Source organism: Salmo trutta, chromosome 3, assembly GCF_901001165.1.
Source record: "Salmo trutta chromosome 3, fSalTru1.1, whole genome shotgun sequence".
NCBI classification, from domain to species: Eukaryota; Metazoa; Chordata; class Actinopteri; order Salmoniformes; family Salmonidae; genus Salmo; species Salmo trutta.
The window spans coordinates 70,726,409-70,752,820 of NC_042959.1; the positions used below are offsets into that span (position 1 = coordinate 70,726,409).

A 26,412-nucleotide genomic window follows, 5' to 3' on the forward strand; every position below is an offset into this window, starting at 1 on the left:
TTAAACAGGTAGTAAAGAGCAGCGTCGACTGTTGTTCAAATCAACCGTGATCTTCCGTCTGCGAGGGCAAGAGGGAGACAAGAGGACGAAAACCCGTTTTCCCTGTTTGTTTAGAGAAAATAATTCTATATAAGCAACGTTGAACAACTCTTTCATATTTGAGCTATATAATTATCTTATCTGTGTGAAGATGAACGGGGTAACGCGGAGTCTGTGTACATTTGAGGACATCAGAGCTGATGAGAGAACAGCGGTAAGACAAAAACTATTTAAGTGAACATGTTTTACTATCCTTGTCACTGCGTTCCGGATGGCTAGACAGTCTGGCAGGCAGGCAGACGGAGAGGCAGGCAGACGGAGAGGCGCCACTGACGTGTGTCAAAGGTTATGTTATGTTATCACTATGTGTGGCTGCTTTATTTTTCACACTTTTTTAAAAATATATTTTTTTCATTTATTCATGCCAACCTGTTGGATATGCAAATATGTTTTACATTATAATCTGAGATCAATTACAATATTTAATTTAACCGATAGCACAATACCTTACTTTAGTGGTATCATTTTGTGTCCCAAAGTAAGAATAAGCAAGAAGAGATGAATTTCCTTCTGAGTATTGGTCTTAGATCCTCCTGACTGAAGTCTTATCAGGCTCACACACACGCACGCACGCACGCACGCACCATATTAGCCCAAATAACATCTGTGATCTGGCCAGAGGGACCAGACTGCTGTCACAAGTGAGCATCTTCATGTAGGGCTTACAGTAGTGTCAGCCAGAAGACTAGCCTACTTACCCTACAGTAAGACAGCTTCCTCAGTGTCCTCTCTCTATGCCAGGGGTGTCAAACTCATTTTGTCCCGCGGGGGCGCATTCGGTCTTCCTCCTTCCTCTGTGATTATTAGACTGTATGAATGTAGGTCCATTATTTGCTTTTAGTCATTTTAAAGTATATTGTGTTTGCCCCCCCCCCCCCAAAAAGAAACACTTTCATTTTTTATTTTTCCTTAAACCAGCAGTGGGCAGGATTGGTCCCCATCGCGGGCGGGATCCAGGCCGTATGTTTGACACCCCTGCTCTATGCCCGTTAGACATTGTCATGTACCATAATTGTAGTGATTTAGGGTGTAACACATCTGTGAGGGGCATTGAACCAGTGATCCACAGGGCAGGCACACTACATCCAGACTGAGAACCAGGCTTATACAACCTTATAAGGTCCTTTGAGCTCTGCTCCACCTACATGTTTACATCACCAGTCATTATCCCTGGTATAGAAGCTCTTAATCTCCTGTCTGGCTGGAGAAGGTTAATCATTGACCCTGTTAGACAAATGGCTCTGATGATGGTCTGTGTTCTATCTGGGGCCTGACCATTGGCCCACAACATGACACGTTCACCAGATAAACACAGTCTCCTGCAGAGCCATACAACAGCTATCAGCACTAGCATGATGTTGGCCCTTAACTTTTCATTCCCTTTGGTCAAGGTTTGGACTTAAGAATGATACACTGATCCTAGATATGTGCCTGTAGGTAACCTCGACCAGGAGCAACAGCCTATCAGAATTTAAGAACTTAACTTACCTATCAGCATGGTATAGGGCTATAAAACTGGATTATAAGGTCAAGGTACACAGTCAAATGATGAAGCACACGGCTATATACATAACCTATGCTTTGTTCATGCTAGTCGGGTTTATCTTGTTTTATATTTGAACATAAACAACTAGGGGTGTGGGAACGATGCAGCTCTCAAATTAGAATCACCCCCTAATACAACGTCGTCCTTATCAGATACAATGGAACAACAAACATTCTACACCCACATTCTTGACTTATTGTATCTGATATGGTTATTAAGACCAGGGAGATACAACAACATGGAATAAATATAGGAGGAATATGGTTATTAAGACCAGGGAGATACAGCAACATGGAATAAATATAGGAGGAATATGGTTATTAAGACCAGGGAGATACAACAACATGGAATAAATATAGGAGGAATATGGTTATTAAGACCAGGGAGATACAGCAACATGGAATAAATATAGGAGGAATATGGTTATTAAGACCAGGGAGATACAACAACATGGAATAAATATAGGAGGAATATGGTTATTAAGACCAGGGAGATACAACAACATGGAATAAATATAGGAGGAATATGGTTATTAAGACCAGGGAGATACAGCAACATGGAATAAATATAGGAGGAATATGGTTATTAAGGCCAGGGAGATACAGCAACATGGAATAAATATAGGAGGAATATGGTTATTAAGACCAGGGAGATACAGCAACATGGAATAAATATAGGAGGAATATGGTTATTAAGGCCAGGGAGATACAGCAACATGGAATAAATATAGGAGGAATATGGTTATTAAGACCAGGGAGATACAGCAACATGGAATAAATATAGGAGGAATATGGTTATTAAGGCCAGAGAGATACAGCAACATGGAATAAATATAGGAGGAATATGGTTATTAAGGCCAGGGAGATACAGCAATATGGAATAAATATAGGAGGAATATGGTTATTAAGACCAGGGAGATACAACAACATGGAATAAATATAGGAGGAATATGGTTATTAAGGCCAGAGAGATACAGCAACATGGAATAAATATAGGAGGAATATGGTTGTTAAGGCCAGGGAGATACAGCAACATGGAATAAATATAGGAGGAATATGGTTATTAAGACCAGGGAGATACAACAACATGGAATAAATATAGGAGGACGGGCTGATTCTGTGCTATAGCCTTGTGAAAGACCTTTTAAAGTCCATTTAGGCTAAAAGTTATGAGAAGAGGAGGACTGCGAAATATAAGGAAAATAAATGTTCCCAAATTGCAACAATGAAGGGTGTGTTTGTGTGTGTATGCAGGTATGTGTGCCCTCCAGCTGTAGTTGAACTATGCCTGGATAGAAGGAACTCTGTGTGAGAGTGAGTATTGATATTATGCAGAACATTGACAGAACAGCCAGTACATTCCTCATGACTATCTATTAATCCACACTCTCATTCATTCTTAAATATAACATCCATCCAGTCACCAGAGTTTTGGTAATTCTCTTATTTTCCGTCACTAGGCTTTTGTCAGCATTCCTACTTTTTAAATAATGCCTCATGATCCACCCTGATTCCTCATGTTTACTGAGCTCACCCATTCCTCCCCATTACCTCGCTATGGAGAATGTGACATCACTGTCTGGAACTGTGCAAGACATGACCTTCTGACTCATCTATGAGGAGGAACCAGAAACAGTCTTCCCACCACCAGGAACTAGTAGAAGAAGCATCAACTCACACACTAAACAAGACAACCTCATTCCATTTCCACACTATAGGAAGCAGTAACTCAGACACTAAACAAGACAACCTCATTCCATTTCCACATTATAGGAAGCAGTAACTCAGACACTAAACAAGACAACCTCATTCCATTTCCACACTATAGGAAGCAGTAACTCAGACACTAAACAAGACAACCTCATTCCATTTCCACACTATAGGAAGCAGTAACTCATGCAGGTCTTGTTGCTAAGTATGTATGTTGCTAGGGTAGAAAGTACTACTCCCTCAGTAAAGATGAATAGGTACATGCCTAGAACTCATTCCACAGGAGACCATAACTCTGTCATTATTTGTACAGATTTATCACCTAGTACCCCCAGAGGAAAGAACAGACAATGCACATAACACTTTCTTTATTTACCCGTGTGAAGGTCTTATTTACCCGTGTGCAGGTCTTATTTACCCGTGTGCAGGTCTTATTTACCCGTGTGCAGGTCTTATTTACCCGTGTGCAGGTCTTATTTACCCCGTGTGCAGGTCTTATTTACCCGTGTGCAGGTCTTATTTACCCGTGTGCTCGTCTTATTTACCCGTGTGCTCGTCTTATTTACCCGTGTGCAGGTCTTATTTACCCGTGTGCAGGTCTTATTTACCCGTGTGCAGGTCTTATTTACCCGTGTGCAGGTCTTATTTACCCGTGTGCAGGTCTTATTTACCCGTGTGCAGGTCTTATTTACCCGTGTGCACGTCTTATTTACCCGTGTGCTCGTCTTATTTACCCGTGTGCAGGTCTTATTTACCCGTGTGCTCGTCTTATTTACCCGTGTGCTCGTCTTATTTACCCGTGTGCAGGTCTTACAGCTTCTCTTCAACTGGAATCCCTTTTGTCCTGGCGTTAACTCTAGGCCATCTGTTGTATTCCCTTCTGACTGTAACACTGCACCAGTGATTGTATAGGAATGTCTGAGAGAATGTTTGTTCTCTGCTCCCTCGTTTTCTGATGTGTCTCGCTCTACCTGACCCCTCGTTCCTCATTCCTCACCCCTCACTGCACACATCACACCTGAACTCGGGTATGGGAATCAGACCACTCCGGAGGTTAACTGGAGACAGATTTATAAGATTTAACACTCTCTCTCTCACACACACAAACAGTAAGATTGGTTATGGATGGTTCATTCTCTCCTATGGAATGCAATACAGAGGAAGAGGGTTTTCTCCCATAGGTGCTAGGTGATGTGGTACTGACTGGAATGTAGGTACTAGGTGATGTGATACTGACTGGAACGTAGGTGCTAGGTGATGTGGTACTGACTGGAACGTAGGTGCTAGGTGATGTGGTACTGACTGGAACGTAGGTGCTAGGTGATGTGGTCCTGACTGAAACGTAGGTGCTAGGTGATGTGGTACTGACTGGAATGTAGGTGCTAGGTGATGTGGTACTGACTGAAACGTAGGTGCTAGGTGATGTGGTACTGACTGGAACGTAGGTACTAGGTGATGTGGTCCTGACTGGAACGTAGGTGCTAGGTGATGTGGAACTGACTGGAACGTAGGTGCTAGGTGATGTGGTACTGACTGGAATGTCGGTGCTAGGTGATGTGGTACTGACTGGAATGTAGGTGCTAGGTGATGTGGTACTGACTGGAACGTAGGTGCTAGGTGATGTGGTACTGACTGGAATGTAGGTACTAGATGATGTGGTACTGACTGGAATGTAGGTGCTAGGTGATGTGGTACTGACTGGAACGTAGGTGCTAGGTGATGTGGTACTGACTGGAACGTAGGTGATGTGGTACTGACTGGAATGTAGGTGCTAGGTGATGTGGTACTGACTGGAACGTAGGTTCTAGGTGATGTGGTACTGACTGGAACGTAGGTTCTAGGTGATGTGGTACTGACTGGAACGTAGGTTCTAGGTGATGTGGTACTGACTGGAACGTAGGTGCTAGGTGATGTGGTACTGACTGGAACGTAGGTGCTAGGTGATATGGTCCTGACTGGAACGTAGGTGCTAGGTGATGTGATACTTACTGGAACGTAGGTGCTAGGTGATGTGGTCCTGACTGAAACGTAGGTGCTAGGTGATGTGGTACTGACTGAAACGTAGGTGCTAGGTGATGTGGTACTGACTGGAATGTAGGTGCTAGGTGATGTGGTACTGACTGGAACGTAGGTGCTAGGTGATGTGGTACTGACTGGAACGTAGGTGCTAGGTGATATTGGTCCTGACTGGAACGTAGGTGCTAGGTGATGTGATACTGACTGGAACGTAGGTGCTAGGTGATGTGGTCCTGACTGAAACGTAGGTGCTAGGTAATGTGGTACTGACTGGAATGTAGGTGATGTAGTCCTGACTGAAACGTAGGTGCTAGGTGATGTGGTACGGACTGGAACGTAGGTGATGTGGTACTGACCAGAATGTAGGTGATGTGGTACTGACTGGAACGTAGGTGCTAGGTGATGTGGTCCTGACTGAAACGTAGGTGCTAGGTGATGTGGTACTGACTGGAACGTAGGTGCTAGGTGATGTGGTACTGACTGGAACGTAGGTGCTAGGTGATGTGGTACTGACTGGAACGTAGGTGCTAGGTGATGTGGTACTGACTGGAACGTAGGTACTAGGTGATGTGGTCCTGACTGGAACGTAGGTGCTAGGTGATGTGGTACTGACTGGAACGTAGGTGCTAGGTGATGTGGTACTGACTGGAACGTAGGTGCTAGGTGATGTGGTACTGACTGGAACGTAGGTGCTAGGTGATGCGGTACTGACTGGAACGTAGGTGCTAGGTGATGTGGTACTGACTGGAACGTAGGTGCTAGGTGATGCGGTTCTGACTGGAACGTAGGTGCTAGGTGATGTGGTACTGACTGGAACATAGGGGATGTGGTACTGGCCGGAATGTAGGTGATGTGGTACTGACTGGAACGTAGGTGCTAAAGTATGTGGTCCTGACTGGAACATAGGTACTTGGTGATGTGATACTGACTGGAACGTAGGTGCTAGGTGATGTGGTACTGACTGGAATGTAGGTGCTAGGTGATGTGGTCCTGACTGAAACGTCGGTTCTAGGTGATGTGGTACTGACTGGAACGTAGGTGATGTGGTACTGACCGGAATGTAGGTGATGTGGTACTGACTGGAACGTAGGTGCTAGGTGATGTGGTACTGACTGGAACGTAGGTGCTAGGTGATGTGATACTTACTGGAACGTAGGTGCTAGGTGATGTTGTCCTGACTGGAACATAGGTACTTGGTGATGTGATACTGACTGGAACGTAGGTGCTAGGTGATGTGGTACTAACTGGAACATAGGTGCTCGGTGATGTGGTCCTGACTGAAACATAGGTGCTAGGTGATGTGGTACTGACTGGAACGTAGGTGATGTGGTCCTGACTGAAACGTAGGTGCTAGGTGATGTGGTGCTGACTGGAACGTAGGTGATGTGGTACTGACCAGAATGTAGGTGATGTGGTACTGACTGGAACGTAGGTGCTAGGTGATGTGGTACTGAATGAAACGTAGGTGCTAGGTGATGTGGTACTGACTGGAACGTAGGTACTAGGTGATGTGGTCCTGACTGGAACGTAGGTGCTAGGTGATGTGGTACTGACTGGAACGTAGGTGCTAGGGGATGTGGTACTGACTGGAATGTAGGTGCTAGGTGATGTGGTACTGACTGGAACGTAGGTGATGTGGTACTGAATGAAACGTAGGTGCTAGGTGATGTGATACTGACTGGAACGTAGGTGCTAGGTGATGTGGCACTGACTGGAACGTAGGTGCTAGGTGATGTGGTACTGACTGGAACGTAGGTGCTAGGTGATGTGGTACTGACTGGAACGTAGGTGCTAGGTGATGTGGTACTGACTGGAACGTAGGTGCTAGATGATGTGGTCCTGACTGGAACGTAGGTGTTAGGTGATGTGATACTGACTGGAACGTAGGTGCTAGGTGATGTGGTACTGACTGGAACGTAGGTACTAGGTGATGTGGTACTGACTGGAACGTAGGTGCTAGGTGATGTGGTACTGACTGGAACGTAGGTGCTAGGTGATGTGGTACTGACTGGAACGTAGGTGCTAGGTGATGCGGTACTGACTGGAACGTAGGTGCTAGGTGATGCGGTGCTGACTGGAACGTAGGTGCTAGGTGATGTGGTACTGACCAGAACGTAGGTGATGTGGTACTGACTGGAACATAGGTGCTAAGTGATGTGGTCCTGACTGGAACATAGGTACTTGGTGATGTGATACTGACTGGAACGTAGGTGCTAGGTGATGTGGTACTGACTGGAATGTAGGTGCTAGGTGATGTGGTCCTGACTGAAATGTAGGTGCTAGGTGATGTGGTACTGACTGGAACGTAGGTGATGTGGTACTGACCGGAATGTAGGTGATGTGGTACTGACTGGAACGTAGGTGCTAGGTGATGTGGTCCTGACTGAAACGTAGGTGCTAGGTGATGTGCTACTGACTGGAATGTAGGTGCTAGGTGATGTGGTACTGACTGGAACGTAGGTGCTAGGTTATGTGGTACTGACTGGAATGTAGGTACTAGGTGATGTGGTACTGACTGGAATGTAGGTGCTAGGTGATGTGGTACTGACTGGAACGTAGGTGCTAGGTGATGCGGTACTGACTGGAACGTAGGTGCTAGGTGATGTGGTACTGACTGGAACGTAGGTGCTAGGTGATGCGGTGCTGACTGGAACGTAGGTGCTAGGTGATGTGGTACTGACCAGAACGTAGGTGATGTGGTACTGACTGGAACGTAGGTGCTAAGTGATGTGGTCCTGACTGGAACATAGGTACTTGGTGATGTGATACTGACTGGAACGTAGGTGCTAGGTGATGTGGTACTGACTGGAATGTAGGTGCTAGGTGATGTGGTCCTGACTGAAACGTAGGTGCTAGGTGATGTGGTACTGACTGGAACGTAGGTGATGTGGTACTGACCGGAATGTAGGTGATGTGGTACTGACTGGAACGTAGGTGCTAGGTGATGTGGTCCTGACTGAAACGTAGGTGCTAGGTGATGTGCTACTGACTGGAATGTAGGTGCTAGGTGATGTGGTACTGACTGGAACGTAGGTGCTAGGTTATGTGGTACTGACTGGAATGTAGGTACTAGGTGATGTGGTACTGACTGGAATGTAGGTGCTAGGTGATGTGGTACTGACTGGAACGTAGGTGCTAGGTGATGTGGTACTGACTGGAATGTAGGTGATGTGGTACTGACTGGAATGTAGGTGCTAGGTGATGTGGTACTGACTGGAACGTAGGTGCTAGGTGATGTGGTACTGACTGGAACGTAGGTGCTAGGTGATGTGGTACTGACTGGAACGTAGGTGCTAGGTGATGTGATACTGACTGGAACGTAGGTGCTAGGTGATGTGGTACTGACTGGAACGTAGGTGCTAGGTGATGTGGTACTGACTGGAACGTAGGTGCTAGGTGATGTGGTACTGACTGGAACGTAGGTGCTAGGTGATGCGGTACTGACTGGAACGTAGGTGCTAGGTGATGTGGTACTGACTGGAACGTAGGTGCTAGGTGATGCGGTCCTGACTGGAACGTAGGTGCTAGGTGATGTGGTACTGACTGGAACGTAGGTGCTAGGTGATGTGGTCCTGACTGGAACGTAGGTGCTAGGTGATGTGGTACTGACTGGAACGTAGGTGCTAGGTGATGTGGTACTGACTGGAACGTAGGTACTAGGTGATGTGGTACTGACTGGAACGTAGGTACTAGGTGATGTGGTACTGACTGGAACGTAGGTGCTAGGTGATTTGGTCCTGACTGGAACGTAGGTGCTAGGTGATGTGGTCCTGACTGGAACGTAGGTGCTAGGTGATGTGGTACTGACTGGAACGTAGGTGCTAGGTGATGTGGTACTGACTGGAACGTAGGTGCTAGGTGATGTGGTCCTGACTGGAACGTAGGTGCTAGGTGATGCGGTACTGACTGGAACGTAGGTGATGTGGTACTGACTGGAACGTAGGTGCTAGGTGATGTGGTCCTGACTGGAACGTAGGTGCTAGGTGATGCGGTACTGACTGGAACGTAGGTGATGTGGTACTGACTGGAACGTAGGTGCTAGGTGATGTGGTCCTGACTGGAACGTAGGTGCTAGGTGATGTGGTACTGACTGGAACGTAGGTGCTAGGTGATGTGGTACTGCCTGGAACATAGGTACTAGGTGATGTGGTCCTGATACCTGTTCCACTACCTCTGTTTACAGCTCTCTCAGGTTCTGTTTATGACAGAGGAGGGACAGTACTGAACGCTGAGCTCTTACTGACATTTGTCTGTGTTGATGTTGTTTATATGGGTCTCTATTCCACTCTCCTATCAACTGGTGTAAGCAGGTAGTCTGCTGTTTCCAGTGTAGGGGTGGAAAGAGTCATTCAGCCTCTATCACACAGCTCTCCCTCTATTCCTTTGTTCTGCTTTGCCTGTCTCTCCCTCTCTCTCTACTTTCTCTCTCTCCCTCTCTCTACTCTCTCTCTACTCTATCTCTGTCTCTCTACTCTTTCTCTACTCGATCTCTGTCTCTCTACTCTCTCTACTCTCTCTCTCCCTCTCTCTACTCTCTCTCTACTCTCTTGATCTACTCTATCTCTGTCTCTCTACTATCTCTTTCTCTACTCTATCTCTGTCTCTCTACTCTCTCTCTCTCTCTACTCTCTCTCTCTACTCTCTATCTGTCTCTCCCTCTCTGCTGACACCACAGTCACAAACAAAAGCCTTGTCAATGTCCTATGATCCCTTGTGGCTGTAGACCATGCTGAGTCTGGTTTTACATTACTGCTCTATTATAATGGTAGACTAGGTCTCTGGGCAGCAGACTGGGTCTCTGGGCAGCAGACTGGGTCTCTGGGCAGCAGACTGGGTCTCTGGGCAGCAGACTGGGTCTCTGGGCAGCAGACTGGGTCTCTGGGCAGCAGACTGGGTCTGTGTCGCCATAGTCTGTTTTCCCTGTGGATGGCTGCCATTACCCGATCCTTGTTGTTTGTGATAGTGTACAGAGTAGGCCAAGGTGTGTCTGTTTGGTGGTGGATTAGATGAACCTTTGTCTGCTTCTCTATTTTATTTGATTTATTTCACCTTTATTTAACCAGGTAGGCCAGTTGAGAACAAGTTCTCATTTACAACTGCGACCTGGCCAAGATAAAGCAAAGCAGTTTCGACAACATACAACAACACAGAGTTACACATGGAATAAACAAACATACAATCAATAACACAATAGAGAAAAAAAGTCTATATACAGTGTGTGCAAATGAGGTAAGATAAGGGAGGTAAGGCAATAAATAGGCCATAGTGGTGAAATAATTGCAATTTAGCAAATAAACACTGGCGTGATAGATGTGCAGAAGATAAATGTGCAAGTAGAGATACTGGGGTGCAAAGGAGCAAAAAAATAAATAACAGTATGGGGATGAGGTAGTTGGATGGCCTATTTACAGATGGACTATGTACAGGTGCAGTGATCTGTGAGCTGCTCTAACAGCTGGTGCTTAAAGATAGTGAGGGAGATATGGGTCTCTAGCTTCAGTGATTTTTGCAATTTGTTCCAGTCATTGGCAGCAGAGAACTGGAAGGAAAGGTGGCCAAAGGAGGAATTAGCTTTGGGGGTGACCAGTGAGATATACCTGCTGGAGCGTGTGCTACGGGTGGGTGTTGCTATGGTCACCAGTGAGCTGAGATAAGGTGGGGCTTTACCTAGCAAAGACTTATAGATGACCTGGAGCCAGTGGGTTTGGCGATGATGGTTTCTATATGAGAGGCCAGGGGACCTGTCTCTAGGGACACATTACTGTTCCTCTAACAGAACATTCTCTCTTTATTTCTCTCTACTCTTTCTCTCTTTCTGTCTCTCTCTCTCCCTCTCTCTTTCTCAATTCAATTTCAATCTCTACTCTCTATCTCGCTTCTCTCTCTCTGTCTCTCTGCTGGTCTTTGTCTCCCTCATTGTTTTCTGTCTTTCTTTATATTGCTGGATTAGTCCTACTGTCAGGTGGCAATAGACAGAATTGAGAGATAGATGGTGAGATGGTGAGAGGGGGGAGAGGGAGAGGGGGAGGGTTGTTTGCGCTCAGTCAGCAGTCTGATAGAATTTAGGTTCACCCTCTCTCCCTTTTTGACACTATCTTCCCTCTCTTCCCACTCCCTTGTCCTCTCCTCCCCTGCTCCCTCTCTCCATCCTCTCTCCTTTTCCTGCATGTGTCTTTGTTGAGTGTGTGTCCTGTCCTAACAGGTAATCAGTGGTACCCGTGTCTGTCTGTCATACACCACTTCTCTCTAACAACACAATCATCATCGTTACGCAACACACATACCTGTTGTTACCTCATTTGTCCTGATCCACACGGGCCTGGTAGGTACTGTGTACTGTATGTGCCAGAGATGCCCGCTGGCGCTGCCCATGGCTACCTCACTGACTGAAACAAGCACTACTACATACCATTTGGTTAAGTGTTCTTTCACGTAAGTATACCGAAAATCACCTACCCAATCTTAAAACATACTTCCTGAGTAATTACCAGGTGAATACTACTTAATGTAGTGCTACTTATATCTGTCCGGAGGAGTTTTTGTCCAAAGTGTCATTACATCATTGTGATGGCTGTCAGTGTGAGTCAGTAGTGAGGAATGAGACATTTAGTGGGTGGTTTCTGGGTAATGGTTTTAAAATGGCCGCTGATGAAAGGAGGCTTTGTGATGCACTACTCTGGTGCGCCAACATAATGCTGGCAGGGTAGAGAGCTACAGAGAACGTCAACATACCTCACATATTGTAACTCTCCTAACTGGCCTGACTGGATGGGTCAAAACAACACAGTCAATATGCAGCGGAACAGTAGCTAACCACAGTGTGTTTCTGTGGGTTCAAACACTTTACAACTCCACAGTATTTGTTGTGTCTGTCTTGTCTCAGAGTTAACTTGAGTTTAGACTTCAGGACACAGAAATGTACACAGAGGAGAGTAAAGAGAACATGATGTGTTGTTGGTTTTCAGTTAGTCTGGTTTATCATCTCTATAACCCTGCTCCCTCAGCCTCATGCACACACACAACCACACACACAACCACGCACCCCCCTCTCAGCTGGTAATATGGGGGTTCCTTGTCCAGAGGAGAGTAAAGAGAACATGATGTGTTGTTGGTTTCCAGTTAGTCTGGTTTATCATCTCTATAACCCTGCTCCCTCAGCCTCATGCACACACACAACCACACACACAACCACACACATGGGGCTTCCCTGTCCAGCGAGAGACACAACCACACACACCCCCCTCTCAGCTGGTTATATGGGGGTTCCCTGTCCAGTGAGAGATACAACCACACACACACAACCACACACACCCCCCTCTCAGCTGGTTATATGGGGGTTTCCTGTCCAGAGGAGAGACACAACCAGACCTCACTGCCCTCATAGTGACTCATGGAACAGTATTATGTGTGTGAGAAGAGAGTTTAGGTTTCTGTATATTACTGTGTGTGTGTGTGTGTGTGTGTGTGTGTGTGTTTTCACCCTGACCAACTCTTCCTGAGTTGCATTGTTTTGGAGCCAGATAGTTTAGTTTATGGTTACTGGGAGACTTGGTTACCATGGAAATGTTCCTTCCCACTTCAGTACAGTTTTTCTGCCCACTGTCTCCCGGAATTCTAATGGAGATTCCTATTGGTGCTGGCATCGATCTCTAGTTCTGGGTTTTCCAAGTTGGAACGCCATTCAAATGGAACATTCTGTCTCTGAGCAACTTTATGCTTCTGTTCTCTCTCTTTCTCTCTCTCTCTAACCACAGGCTCCCTACACACTAGATTACTGGGTACTGGCCTCCAGTCAGTCTCTCCCTCCCTTCCCTCTTCCTCTCTGTCCTACACACTAGTTTACTGGGTACTGGCCTCCAGTCAGTCTCTCCCTCTCTCCCTCCCACCTTCCCTCTTCCTCTCTGTCCTACACAGTATTACTCATTTTCTCCTCCCTCTTTTTTCCCTCCTCCGTTTACAGTAGTTCCCTCCTTACCCCCACCTCTCTCTCTCGCCATCCCATAACGGGCTCTTTGTAACCGCTTCTCATTTCATCTTTTCTTCGTCTCGTTCGTCAGGATGGGTGCAGGAGACTGAGGCTGACTCTCCACCAGCAGAACCAGTCCGGGAGGATCACAGAACAACCCAGGAGCAAGGTAAGAACCTAGAACCATGACCTAGAACCCTAACCTCTAAACCAGACCTAGACCCTCAACACACACCTAGAATTCTGTCTGCATTAGCCAACTACTACAATTACAACAGAGGGGACAGGAAGGAAGTCATGGAACTCCATCCCTGGATGGATGGAATTGTATCCCTATGTGTACTATGTGTACTATGTGGACAAATGTCCATGGCAGAACAGAATTCTGAACCTTCACTGTTACTGTAAATGAATATACATACATGGTGTTAAGCCCTTCTGAAATCGCTGAGGGTTTTAGTGTGTTTTAGTGGACCAGGGGATGGCTGGGATCACTGTCCCTAACACACGTTGATAGTGTGTTGAATCAGAAAAGAGTAGCACACACACACACACACACACACGGTGCTAGTTCACACACAGACTCACAAACAGGTCATAAAATGTCATGGCTGCCATTCGGTTTCCATCAGAGTCTTATGCAACTGCTCTTGAAACTGTTCTTAAGACTGTTCTTAAGACAGCAATGTTGGAGAGGAGAGACAGACCACTGCCCAGCTTACTAAACTTATACAGTGTAACTCTCTCTCTCTCTCATGCTTTCTATTTCTCCCTCGCGCTCTCTAACCCTCTTCTTTCTTTCTTTGACCAGTCCCACAGAAGTTTAGAGTTTATGGAATGTTGGTGATCACCATAGCAATCAGGGCTAAATGTAATGTCTGCTGATTATGGGGGCTTTATACACACACACACACACACACACACAGGAACACTGCTCACACACACACACACACACACACACACACACACACACACACACACACACACACACACACACACAAACACACAGGAACACTGCTCACACACACACACACACACACACACACACACACACACACACACACACACACACGGGAACACTGTCCACACACACACACAAACACACACAGGAACACTGCTCACACACACACACACACACACACACACACACACAGGAACACTGCTCACACACACACACACACACACACACACACACGGGAACACTGTCCACACACACACACACACACAAACACAGGAATCCTGTATACACAGATAAATAGTTTCCAGAGTTTGTTCTTGAAGCGGTGGACCTAAATGACAGATGTGTTATAATGCTGTATACATTCTACAACTCCCCTTCTGTTTCACAGAACCTCCATTAGTTTGTAACCTGTCAGACATTCTCAGTGCTATTCTGAATATCATACCTACTACTGTATATGGGACTGAATGGAACATCTTGATGTCATATCCTGTTGGTCCGTCACTGAGTGTCCTACCTAATCTAGTGTTGCAACACGTAACTCCTTTCACACATTCATGTCAACACACTCAGAATCTCTTCATGTTCACACATGCTGGAGAATTGGAAATATTTTCACACTATTCCAAGTATCACAAACTCCTCTCCCTCCCTGATTTTTCAGCCAATCGGACGAGCGTTTGCTCTGGTGCAGCCAACCAGTGATAGGCCTGCTCTGAATCGTGAACCAATCAAACCCTCTGAGGAGAAGGCTGAACAGGTTGAGGTCATCAAGGTGGGTGGGGCTTAATGTTTGAGGGTGTGTGTGTTACCAGGGTGTGTAATGTGTAATGTGTGTGTAATGCGTCTGTATTCCATGTGTTGCAGGTGTATCTGGAGGATCGTAGACAGGAGCAGCAGAGACACCAGCAGAGCCTCAAGATGTTGTCAGATGAAGTCTCCCAGATACAGGAGGTAAGACACATTCTCGCTCTCTCACTTTCTCTCTCTCTCTGTGAGTCTGTCAGTAACAGGTGTGTGTGTGTGTGTGTGTGTGTGTGTGTGTGTGTGTGTGTGTTGCTCAGGTGAGATACTGTCTGAAGACCCTGAGGGAACAGATGGCAACCAAGAACAAAGGACAACACAAGGTATGTGCACACATTTATAATGTTTATGTGTACACGTGTTGTTATGGAACACATAATGTTTTGTGTACACGTGTTGTTATGGAACACATTTATAATGTTTATGTGTACACGTGTTGTTATGGAACACATTTATAATGTTTATGTGTACACGTGTTGTTATGGAACACATTTATAATGTTTATGTGTACACGTGTTGTTATGGAACACATTTATAATGTTTATGTGTACACGTGTTGTTATGGAACACATTTATAATGTTTATGTGTACACGTGTTGTTATGGAACACATTTATAATGTTTATGTGTACACGTGTTGTTATGGAACACATAATGTTTTGTGTACACGTGTTGTTATGGAACACATTTATAATGTTTATGTGTACACGTGTTGTTATGGAACACATTTATAATGTTTATGTGTACACGTGTTGTTATGGAACACATTTATAATGTTTATGTGTACACGTGTTGTTATGGAAGACATTTATAATGTTTGTGTACACGTGTTGTTATGGAACACATTTATAATGTTTATGTGTACACGTGTTGTTATGGAACACATTTATAATGTTTATGTGTACACGGGTTGTTATGGAAGCAGTTGTTTAGTGTCATCATTCATTTTGATACCTAATGATGACATATGAAATATGTCCTGTTTGTGTCACTTCTACCTAAATGTGTGTCTCATATCTCCTCTCGTTCTCTCCATCCCTCACTATTCCCTCTTTTTTCATCCTTCTCTCCCCCCAGTTTCTTGCTAGTGGCTACAGAGTCAGCACTCCCTCCAATCAGAACATCTCTTCTTCCTCAAAGGGAGGAGCTAAAGATGATGGGCAGGTGAGGGGCTTTTCACATGCCCTATACACACAGGTTCATGTGGGGTGTGTGTGTGTGTGTGTGAGAGCTTAAATGTGTGTGAGAGCTTATGTGTGCGTCTAACACCTACATATCAAGTCTTAGACTGACCCAGTTCTGAGATCATTTGTGTGTGTGTGTGTGTGTGTGTCCATTTTAGTGTGAGTGTATTCACAAATACAGAGAGGGTGAGAGAGTGAGAGAAGAAGAAAGAGAGGTGAGGGAGAGGGACACCACCCAGGAGAGAGATCTGGAAGGCCTGGTACAGTCCGTTCCTCCTCTCCTCCTGTGTTGTTGAGTGTGTCTGTGTTCTTCTCCCTCCATTGTTCTACATTCCCCAGATGACTGCCTGTTTAATAGCTTTGGTTTAGTCTTGGGGCCAAGCAGGTAATGGGCGGTCCCAAGGCTATTCATGTCAGGATTCAGGAACCTTTTCAGAAGAGTGAATAGGGCTGACTTTAACCGTTTGTGTGCGTGCAGCGTGTGAATGACGCATGAAATATGAGTGGAAAACTTTCGCCTTTGTTCAGCTTACATCAGAATCTCTCCCTTTGTAACCCCTGCTATGACACACAGACACATACAGTCACACCTCACTCTTTCTCACTCTCTCCCTCTGTCATTGAAATGTAAAAATAGATTGTTCTGTAATTATTTGCATATTAGCATTTTGCGTTTCCTCATTCTCTCTCTTTCTCTCTCTCTCTCTCATTCTCTCTCTTTCTCTCTCTATTGTCATTAATCTGATCCACCTGTGTAAACAAAGGGCCGAGCCACTCCCACTACAGTAGAATCAACACTGAGAAACCAATACAATACTACACAACACTATACAATACTACACTATACAATAGAGTACTATACAGTACTGCACAATTCTATACAAAACAATACTACACAATACAGTACTACACAATACTGTACTTAAGTGATAATCCCAGAGTAGACGGTGTTTGGAGGATTTATTGGCACGGGTGGTGTTAGGCCCGAGACGAACACTATACTATACACTACTGTACAAGGCTTTACAATACAGTAGTACACAACCGTATACAATACAGTACTTCCCTGAACCGGGGGAGCCAGGAGTTTACAGTGCTTTGATCAGTCTGTTGGCTGAATTAGTTTATGAACAGGATATTAGTGGATTCTTGGAGCTTCACTCAAATCTATGGAAACAAACAGTTCCTTTATTCCCTCTTTCTTTCTCTCTGTCTTCAGGGAGGGGAGGATGAGGTGGAGAGGGCGAAGATGAGGGAGGTCAGTAAGCGTCTGTATGCTCAGCTACAGGAGGCCGAGAAGAAACACCAGGAGGAGAGAGAGAGACTGCAGGTAAAACATACATACATACATACATACATACATACATACACATACATATACACATATACACACATACATACATACATATATACACACACACACACACACACACACACACACACACACACACACACCCACCAAAGTGCTGTAGGTCATAGTTTCATGAGTTAACTCTGTCCTTTTCCTGTGCAGGCTGAGGGTGTGGATCTGCGCCAGCGTCTGGGGGAGCAGGAGGAGAAGCTGAAAGGGGTGGAGGAGAGTAGTGAGAGGAAGGACCAGAGGATTGAGGAGCTCCAGAGGCTGCTGGGAGGCATGGCGCAGGAGAGCCAAGCCCTACGAGACACACTGAGGAACAGAGAGGAGGAACTCAGGGAATTACGCAAAATCAGAGAGGAGGGCAGGAACGAGGAGCAGAGGTGAGGAGGACAATAAACAGAGCACACACACACACACACACAAATACACACACTGCCCTGTTGGAGCTAGAAACACAAGCATTTCACTGCACCTGCGATAACATCTGCAAATCTGTGTACGTGATTTGAGTTGACACAGAGCTCACACACAAACACCAAGACACAAACACACACACACATATAGACGAGGAGTGTTCCCAGCTACTCACGCTGTGTGTTATTCTCAGGTCAGAGCAGTTGGAGAAGGAGCTGGCCATTCTGAAGGAGAAGATCCATCATCTAGATGACATGCTGAAGAGCCAGCAGAGGAAAGTCAGACACATGATCGAACAGGTGAGACGCACACATGCTATAACAGGACTATAACATGCTATAATATGCTATAACAGGACTATAACATGCTATAACAGGACTATAACATGCTATAACAGGACTATAACATGCTTTAAAAGGACTATAACATGCTATAACAGGACTATAACATGCTTTAAAAGGACTATAACAGGACTATAACAGGACTATAACATGCTTTAAAAGGACTATAACATGCTATAACAGGACTATAACATGCTTTAAAAGGACTATAACAGGACTATAACATGCTTTAAAAGGACTATAACAGGACTATAACATGCTTTAAAAGGACTTATAACAGGACTATAACAGGACTATAACATGCTTTAAAAGGACTATAACATGCTATAACAGGACTATAACATGCTTTAAAAGGACTATAACATGCTATAACAGGACTATAACATGCTTCAACAGTACTATAACAGGACTATAATATGCTTTAACAGGACTATAACATGCTATAACATGCTTTAACAGGACTATAACATGCTTCAACAGTACTATAACAGGACTATAACATGCTTTAACAGGACTATAACATGCTTTAACAGGACTATAACATGTTTTAACCTCTCTAGGGGGTGTGGGACACTCGGCCAGCATCCAGTGAAATTGCAGAGCGCCAAATTCAAAAACAGAAATACTCATTTTAAGAATTCATAAAACATACAAGTGTTATACATCGGTTTAAAGATTAACTTCTTGTTAATCCAACCACGGTGTCAGATTTCAAAAAGGCTTTACGGCGAAAGCATACCATGCGATTATCTGAGACCAGCGCCCAGCAGACAAATCATTACAAACAGTTACCAGCCAAGTAGAGGAGTTACAAAAGTCAGAAATAGCAATAAAATGTATCACTTACCTTTGATGATCTTCGTATGGTTGCACTCACAAGACTCCCATTTACTCAATAAATGTTCATTTTGTTCGATAAAGTCCCTCTTTATATGCAAAAGCCTCCGTTTTGTTGCCGCATTTTGTTCAGTAATCCACAGGCTCAAATGCAGTCACAACAGACAGACGAAAAATACGAAAAGTATCAGTAAAGTTCGTAGAAACATGTCAAACGATGTTTATAATCAATCCTCAGGTTGTGATTATTATGACTAAAAAATAACATTTCAACCGGACAAAAGCTTCGTCAATATAAAAGGAAAACAAGAAAAGCATGCTCTCGGTCACGCGTATGGAAAAACCTCTGGGACACTGCAGTGTCCACTCATTCAGAGTGGTCTTACTCTCTTATTTTTCAGAATACAAGCCTGAAACAATTTCTAAAGACTGTTGACATCTAGTGAAAGCCATAGGAAGTGCAATTTGAGTCCTAAGTCAATGGATACTGTAATGGCATTCAATAGAAAACTGCAAACATAAAATAGTCCCACTTCCTGGATAGATTTTTCTCAGGTTTTCGCCTGCCATATCAGTTCTGTTATACTCACAGACATTATTTTAACAGTTTTGGAAACTTTAGAGTGTTTTCTATTATATGCATATCCTAGCTTCTGGGCCTGAGTAGCAGGCAGTTTACCTTGGGCACGCTTTTCATCCGGAGGTGAAAATAGTGCCCCCTACCCTAGTGAGGTTAACAGGACTATAAAATGCTATGACAGGACTATAACATGCTTTAACAGGACTATAACATGCTATGACAGGACTACAACATGCTTTAACAGGACTATAACATGCTATGACAGGACTATAACATGCTTTAACAGGACTATAACATGCTATGACAGGACTATAACATACTATAACAGGACTATAACATGCTATGACAGGACTATAACATGGATGTGTGTGTGTGTACAGCTGCAGAACTCTCGTATGGTGATCCAGGAGAGGGACCGTGTTATCAGAGACCTGGAGGAGAAGGTGGCTTTCCTGGAGGCAGAGGTCAGTACCAACTAACCATACCTGGGATTTGTAGTATTTTGTTCACCAGCTACTGTAGCTCTGAACTGTAGTCTTTTTTGCCTGCAACACAGAGTAGGGTTTGACTTCCTCTGACCCTACAGTTGAAGTCGGAAGTTTACATACACTTTAGCCAAATACATTTAAACTCAGTTTTTCACAATTCCTGACATTTAATCCTAGTAAAAATTCCCTGTTTTAGGTCAGTTAGGATCACCACTTTATTTTAAGAATGTGAAATGTCAGAATAATAGTAGAGAGAATGATTTATTTCAGCTTTTATATCTTTCATCACATTCCGAGTGGGTCAGAAGTTTGCATACACTCAGTTAGTATTTGGTAGCATTGCCTTTAAATTGTTGAACTTGGGTCAAACGTTTCGGGTAGCCTTCCACAAGCTTCCCACAATAAGTTGGGTGAATTTTGGCCCATTCCTCCTGACAGAGCTGGTGTAACTGAGTCAGGTTTGTCCTTGCTCGCACATGCTTTTTCAGTTCTGTCTACACATTTTCTAGGTCAGGGCTTTGTGATGGCCACTCCAATACCTTGACTTTGTTGTCCTTTTTGCCCCATTTTGCCACAACTTTGGAAGTATGCTTGGGGTCATTGTCCATTTGGAAGACCCATTTGCGACCAAACTATGACTTCCTGACTGATGTCTTGAGATGTTGCTTCAATATATCCACATAATTTTCCTTCTTCATGATGCCATCTATTTTGTGAAGTGCACTAGTCCCTCCTGCAGCAAAGCACCCCCACACCATGATGCTGCCACCCCCGTGTTTCACGGTTGGGATGGTGTTCTTCGGCTTGCAAGCATCCCCTTTTTCCTCCAAACATAACGATGGTCATTATGGCCAAACAGTTCTATTTATGTTTCATCAGAGCAGAGGACATTTCTCCAAAAAGTACGATCTTTGTCCCCATGTGCAGTTGCAAACCATAGTCTGGCTTTTTTATGGCGGTTTTGGAGCAGTGGCTTCTTCCTTGCTGAGCGGCCTTTCAGGTAATGTCGATATAGGACTTGTTTTACTGTGGATATAGATAATTTTGTACCTGTTTCCTCCAGCATCTTTACAAGGTCCTTTGCTGTTGTTCTAGGACTGATTTGCACTTTTTGCACCAAAGTACGTTCATCTCTAGGAGACAGAACGCATCTCCTTCCTGAGCAGTATGACGGCTGCGTGGTCCTATGGTGTTTATACTTGCGTACTATTGTTTGTACAGATGAACGTGGTACCTTCAGGCGTTTGGAAATTGCTCCCAAGGATGAACCAGACTTGTGGAGGTCTACAATTTTTTTTCTGAGGTCTTGGCTGATTTCTTTTGATTTTCCCATGATGTCAAGCAAAGAGGCACTGAGTTTGAAGGTAGGCCTTGAAATACATCCACAGGTACACCTCCAATTGACTCAAATGATGTCAATTAGCCTATCAGAAGCTTCTAAAGCCATGATATCATTTTCAGGATATCATTTAAAGGCACAGTCAACTTAGTGTATGTAAACTTCTGACCCACTGGAATTGTGATACAGTGAATTATAAGTGAAATAATCTGTCTGTAAATAATTGTTGGAAAAATGACTTGAATCATGCACAAAGTAGAAGTCCTAACCAACTTGCCAAAACTATAGTTTGTTAACAACAAATTTGTGGAGTGGTTGAAAAACGAGTTTTAATGACTCCAACCTAAATGTATGTAAACTTCCGACTTCAACTGTGTGTGTGTGTGTGTGTGTGTGTGTGTTTAGAACCGGGAGATGCATGATCAGATGGACTACTTCCTGGGAGGTGAAAGGTCAAACTCGCACCTCTCATCAGACCGCCACGCCCAGATTGTCTACAGGTAATTCACATCCAGTAACTCAGGCAGACACACACCCATCATAGACCTGTCAGATTGTCTACAGGTAATTCACATCCAGTAACACAGGCAGACACACACCCATCATAGACCTGTCAGATTGTCTACAGGTAATTCACATCCAGTAACTCAGGCAGACACACACCCATCATAGACCTGTCAGATTGTCTACAGGTAATTCACATCCAGTAACTCAGGCAGACACACACCCATCATAGACCTGTCAGATTGTCTACAGGTAATTCACATCCAGTAACACAGGCAGACACACACCCATCATAGACCTGTCATCAACTCAGCACACACCTGCCCCCTCATATACAAATTAGTACTTAAGCTCTCTTTCACACACACACCTGACCTGTCATCAACTCACCACGCCTGACCTGTCATCAACTCGCCACACGCCTGGCCTGTCATCAACTCACCACACGCCTGACCTGTCATCAACTCACCACACGCCTGACCTGTCATCAACTCGCCACACGCCTGACCTGTCATCAACTCACCACGCGCCTGGCCTGTCATCAACTCACCACACGCCTGACCTGTCATCAACTCACCACACGCCTGACCTGTCATCAACTCACCACACGCCTGACCTGTCATCAACTCACCACGCGCCTGGCCTGTCATCAACTCACCACACACCTGACCTGTCATCAACTCACCACACGCCTGACCTGTCATCAACTCACCACACGCCTGGCCTGTCATCAACTCACCACACGCCTGGCCTGTCATCAACTCACCACGCGCCTGACCTGTCATCAACTCACCACGCGCCTGGCCTGTCATCAACTCACCACGCGCCTGGCCTGTCATCAACTCGCCACGCGCCTGGCCTGTCATCAACTCGCCACGCGCCTGGCCTGTCATCAACTCACCACGCGCCTGGCCTGTCATCAACTCACCACGCGCCTGGCCTGTCATCAACTCGCCACACGCCTGGCCTGTCATCAACTCGCCACACGCCTGGCCTGTCATCAACTCACCACACGCCTGACCTGTCATCAACTCACCACGCGCCTGGCCTGTCATCAACTCACCACGCGCCTGGCCTGTCATCAACTCGCCACACGCCTGGCCTGTCATCAACTCGCCACACGCCTGGCCTGTCATCAACTCGCCACACGCCTGGCCTGTCAACAACTTACCACACGCCTGGCCTGTCAACAACTCACCACACGCCTGGCCTGTCAACAACTCACCACGCGCCTGACCTGTCAACTCACCACACGCCTGGCCTGTCATCAACTCACCACACGCCTGACCTGTCATCAACTCACCACACGCCTGACCTGTCATCAACTCACCACACGCCTGACCTGTCATCAACTCACCACACGCCTGGCCTGTCATCAACTCACCACACGCCTGGCCTGTCATCAACTCACCACACGCCTGACCTGTCATCAACTCACCACACGCCTGGCCTGTCATCAACTCACCACACGCCTGGCCTGTCATCAACTCACCACACGCCTGGCCTGTCATCAACTCACCACGCGCCTGGCCTGTCATCAACTCACCACGCGCCTGGCCTGTCATCAACTCACCACGCGCCTGACCTGTCATCAACTCACCACGCGCCTGACCTGTCATCAACTCACCACGCGCCTGACCTGTCATCAACTCACCACGCGCCTGACCTGTCATCAACTCACCACGCGCCTGACCTGTCATCAACTCACCACGCGCCTGACCTGTCATCAACTCACCACACGCCTGACCTGTCATCAACTCACCACACGCCTGACCTGTCATCAACTCACCACACGCCTGACCTGTCATCAACTCACCACACACCTGACCTGTCATCAACTCACCACACACCTGACCTGTCATCAACTCGCCACACACCTGGCCCCTCATTCCCCTGACTGACCAGAAACATCCGCCTGGCCTCACACAGCCCTCCACACACACTTCTAACCCCAGCACATCCCCATAGTGTCCCTCAACTGTTCACTAGTAATGTGTTCCCCAGAGTAAAACCTTGGCATCGATCTCATTTCTCTCTCTGTTCTCTCTGTTCTCTCTCTCTTTCTCCCTCTCCTCCACAGTAAGCCTTTGAAGCCAACCAACTCGTCCAACAAGCCTCTTCCCTTCATCAAAATCATTGAGACCAAGTCCTGAACTGGTGAAAGCGAGGGAGAAGGGGCTAATCTAACGACACCAAACCTGCTAAGCTAAGCAACAACGGACTGAAGTAGACCACCACCACATAAATACCACAACAACATCACAGTACACGTGTGAAGTTTAAACTGAGGTGACCACAACAACATCACAGTACACGTGTGAAGTTTAAACTGAAGTGACCACAACAACATCACAGTACACGTGTGAAGTTTAAACTGAAGTGACCACAACAACATCACAGTACACGTGTGAAGTTTAAACTGAGGTGACCACAACAACATCACAGTACACGTGTGAAGTTTAAACTGAAGTGACCACAACAACATCACAGTACACGTGTGAAGTTTAAACTGAGGTGACCACAACAACATCACAGTACACGTGTGAAGTTTAAACTGAGGTGACCACAACAACATCACAGTACACGTGTGAAGTTTAAACTGAAGTGACCACAACAACATCACAGTACACGTGTGAAGTTTAAACTGAGGTGACCACAACAACATCACAGTACACGTGTGAAGTTTAAACTGAAGTGACCACAACAACATCACAGTACACGTGTGAAGTTTAAACTGAGGTGACCACAACAACATCACAGTACACGTGTGAAGTTTAAACTGAGGTGACCACAACAACATCACAGTACACGTGTGAAGTTTAAACTGAGGTGACCACAACATCACATCAACTGACCACCAGCCACGACCATCAACCACCCATGGCCACACTCCTTCGATAGGACACTATGCAATGTGTGTGTGTGTCAGAGGAGGCTGGTGGGATAAGCTATAGGAGGAGGGGCTCATTGTAATGTCTGGAATGGTATGCATGGAACAGTCAAAATGGTTTCTATATGTTTACTGTGTTTCATACCGTTCCATTTATTCCTCCTATAGCTCCTCCCACCAGCCTCCTCGTGTGTGTGTGTGTGTGTGTGTGTGTGTGTGTGTGTGTGTGTGTGTGTGTGTGTGTGTGTGTGTGTGTGTGTGTGTGTGTGTGTGTGTACGGTTTTGGATTGTGTATGGACTTTGATGTAGATAGATATACTGATAGAGTTGATTCACAATAGAAGTCTATTTATTCATAGCAGACAGATTTATTCTTTCTAACCCAGTGTCATAATCTATTGTCATCTGTTGAAGTCAGTCTGAAGGACTTTACTACTGAGAGAGAGGACCAGAGACAGTGTGATAGCAGTACCCTGTGGTCAGTGAGGGTCTGATAACAGACCGAGTACTTTGGCCTCAGAGAGGAGGCAACCATGCCAGGTTGGGCCATAACAGAGAAATAAAATGGCCGACGAGTGAGAGGGGGATCGGAGAGAGCAAGAGAGATGGAGGGTAAGAAATCTGTATTAATGGATCAGAATACAACCAGTTTGTCATCATTTTACCATGGCACCAAGGCAGGATAGAGGGAGTGTTGCTACAGTATATAGGTATTGGAGAAGCAGAAACACATTAAGGATAGAGGATATAGTTTTCCATCAAACCCTTCTGTAACCCATTAACCTACTTCCTGTGTCTGTGGCCTAGAGTCCACTGTTAGAATCCTCTTTATTTGACACCTGAAAGGGAGGAAGACAATCTTTGACTTTTTGTAAATATACTTATATGGTCACGCAGCGGCCACAGTGATGTGTCATGGTTTGAATACAAAGTTAAAGCCCATGTTTGTTATTTTGTTCATTGAGAAAGTGAGATGTTTGGTCTAATATGTGTGGATTAGAAGTCCCCCTCACCAATACTGATGTCACTTTAAAGTCTGAAGAAAATGAAGATGATTCATTCTGACAAGTACTTACTAACCTTGCAAGAAGTCTTGTTGACATTATCCACATTTTTGCATGCATTTCAGTTACCTGAAGTTTCATCCACTATCACCAGCTCTTGTACATAACTATATTTATTTGTTTATGTGGTATTCTTTGGTATCCCTGTAGTCTTACTCTGGGATTTCTTTTGTTTGTTTTATCCTTCAGACAGGAATGTTTGGCCTGACAATCATCTTTATGTATTTATGCGAAAATACAACTTCAGTAGACATTTTAGTGTGTGCTAACAACATATACTTTGTTTTAGTTTTTTAATAAATGTATGAAAATAA

General features: G+C 45.2%; 1 protein-coding gene across 3 annotated transcripts; it reads left to right on the forward strand.

Annotated features, from left to right (window-relative positions):
* Positions 1–26,412, forward strand: LOC115186608 (tuftelin-like). 3 transcript variants are annotated; one of them, XR_003875804.1, is made up of 13 exons: positions 1–253; positions 13,428–13,505; positions 14,962–15,072; positions 15,165–15,251; positions 15,362–15,424; positions 16,178–16,264; positions 17,504–17,614; positions 17,798–18,021; positions 18,249–18,354; positions 20,194–20,277; positions 22,046–22,140; positions 24,225–24,928; positions 24,974–26,412. XR_003875804.1 is itself a non-coding variant. In XM_029746190.1 (12 exons), exons 1-12 carry the CDS (start codon positions 191–193, stop codon positions 24,295–24,297), a joined length of 1,182 nt encoding a protein of 393 aa, XP_029602050.1. In that variant the 5' UTR covers positions 1–190; the 3' UTR covers positions 24,298–26,412. The 3 variants fall into 3 exon arrangements, 2 of the variants coding, with proteins under 2 accessions (XP_029602050.1, XP_029602056.1); XM_029746190.1 differs by having other exon boundaries at positions 24,225–26,412; XM_029746196.1 differs by lacking the exons at positions 24,225–24,928; positions 24,974–26,412 and adding an exon at positions 22,228–22,434 and having other exon boundaries at positions 22,046–22,163.

Excerpts from the sequence above, each read along its gene's own strand:
- LOC115186608 (XM_029746190.1), top strand. The coding sequence starts at position 191 with ATGAACGGGGTAACGCGGAGTCTGTGTACATTTGAGGACATCAGAGCT. Across the intron at positions 254-13,427 it reads GAGCTGATGAGAGAACAGCG|GATGGGTGCAGGAGACTGAG; the intron begins GTAAGACAAAAA and ends CTCGTTCGTCAG. Across the intron at positions 15,252-15,361 it reads AAGTCTCCCAGATACAGGAG|GTGAGATACTGTCTGAAGAC; the intron begins GTAAGACACATT and ends TGTGTTGCTCAG.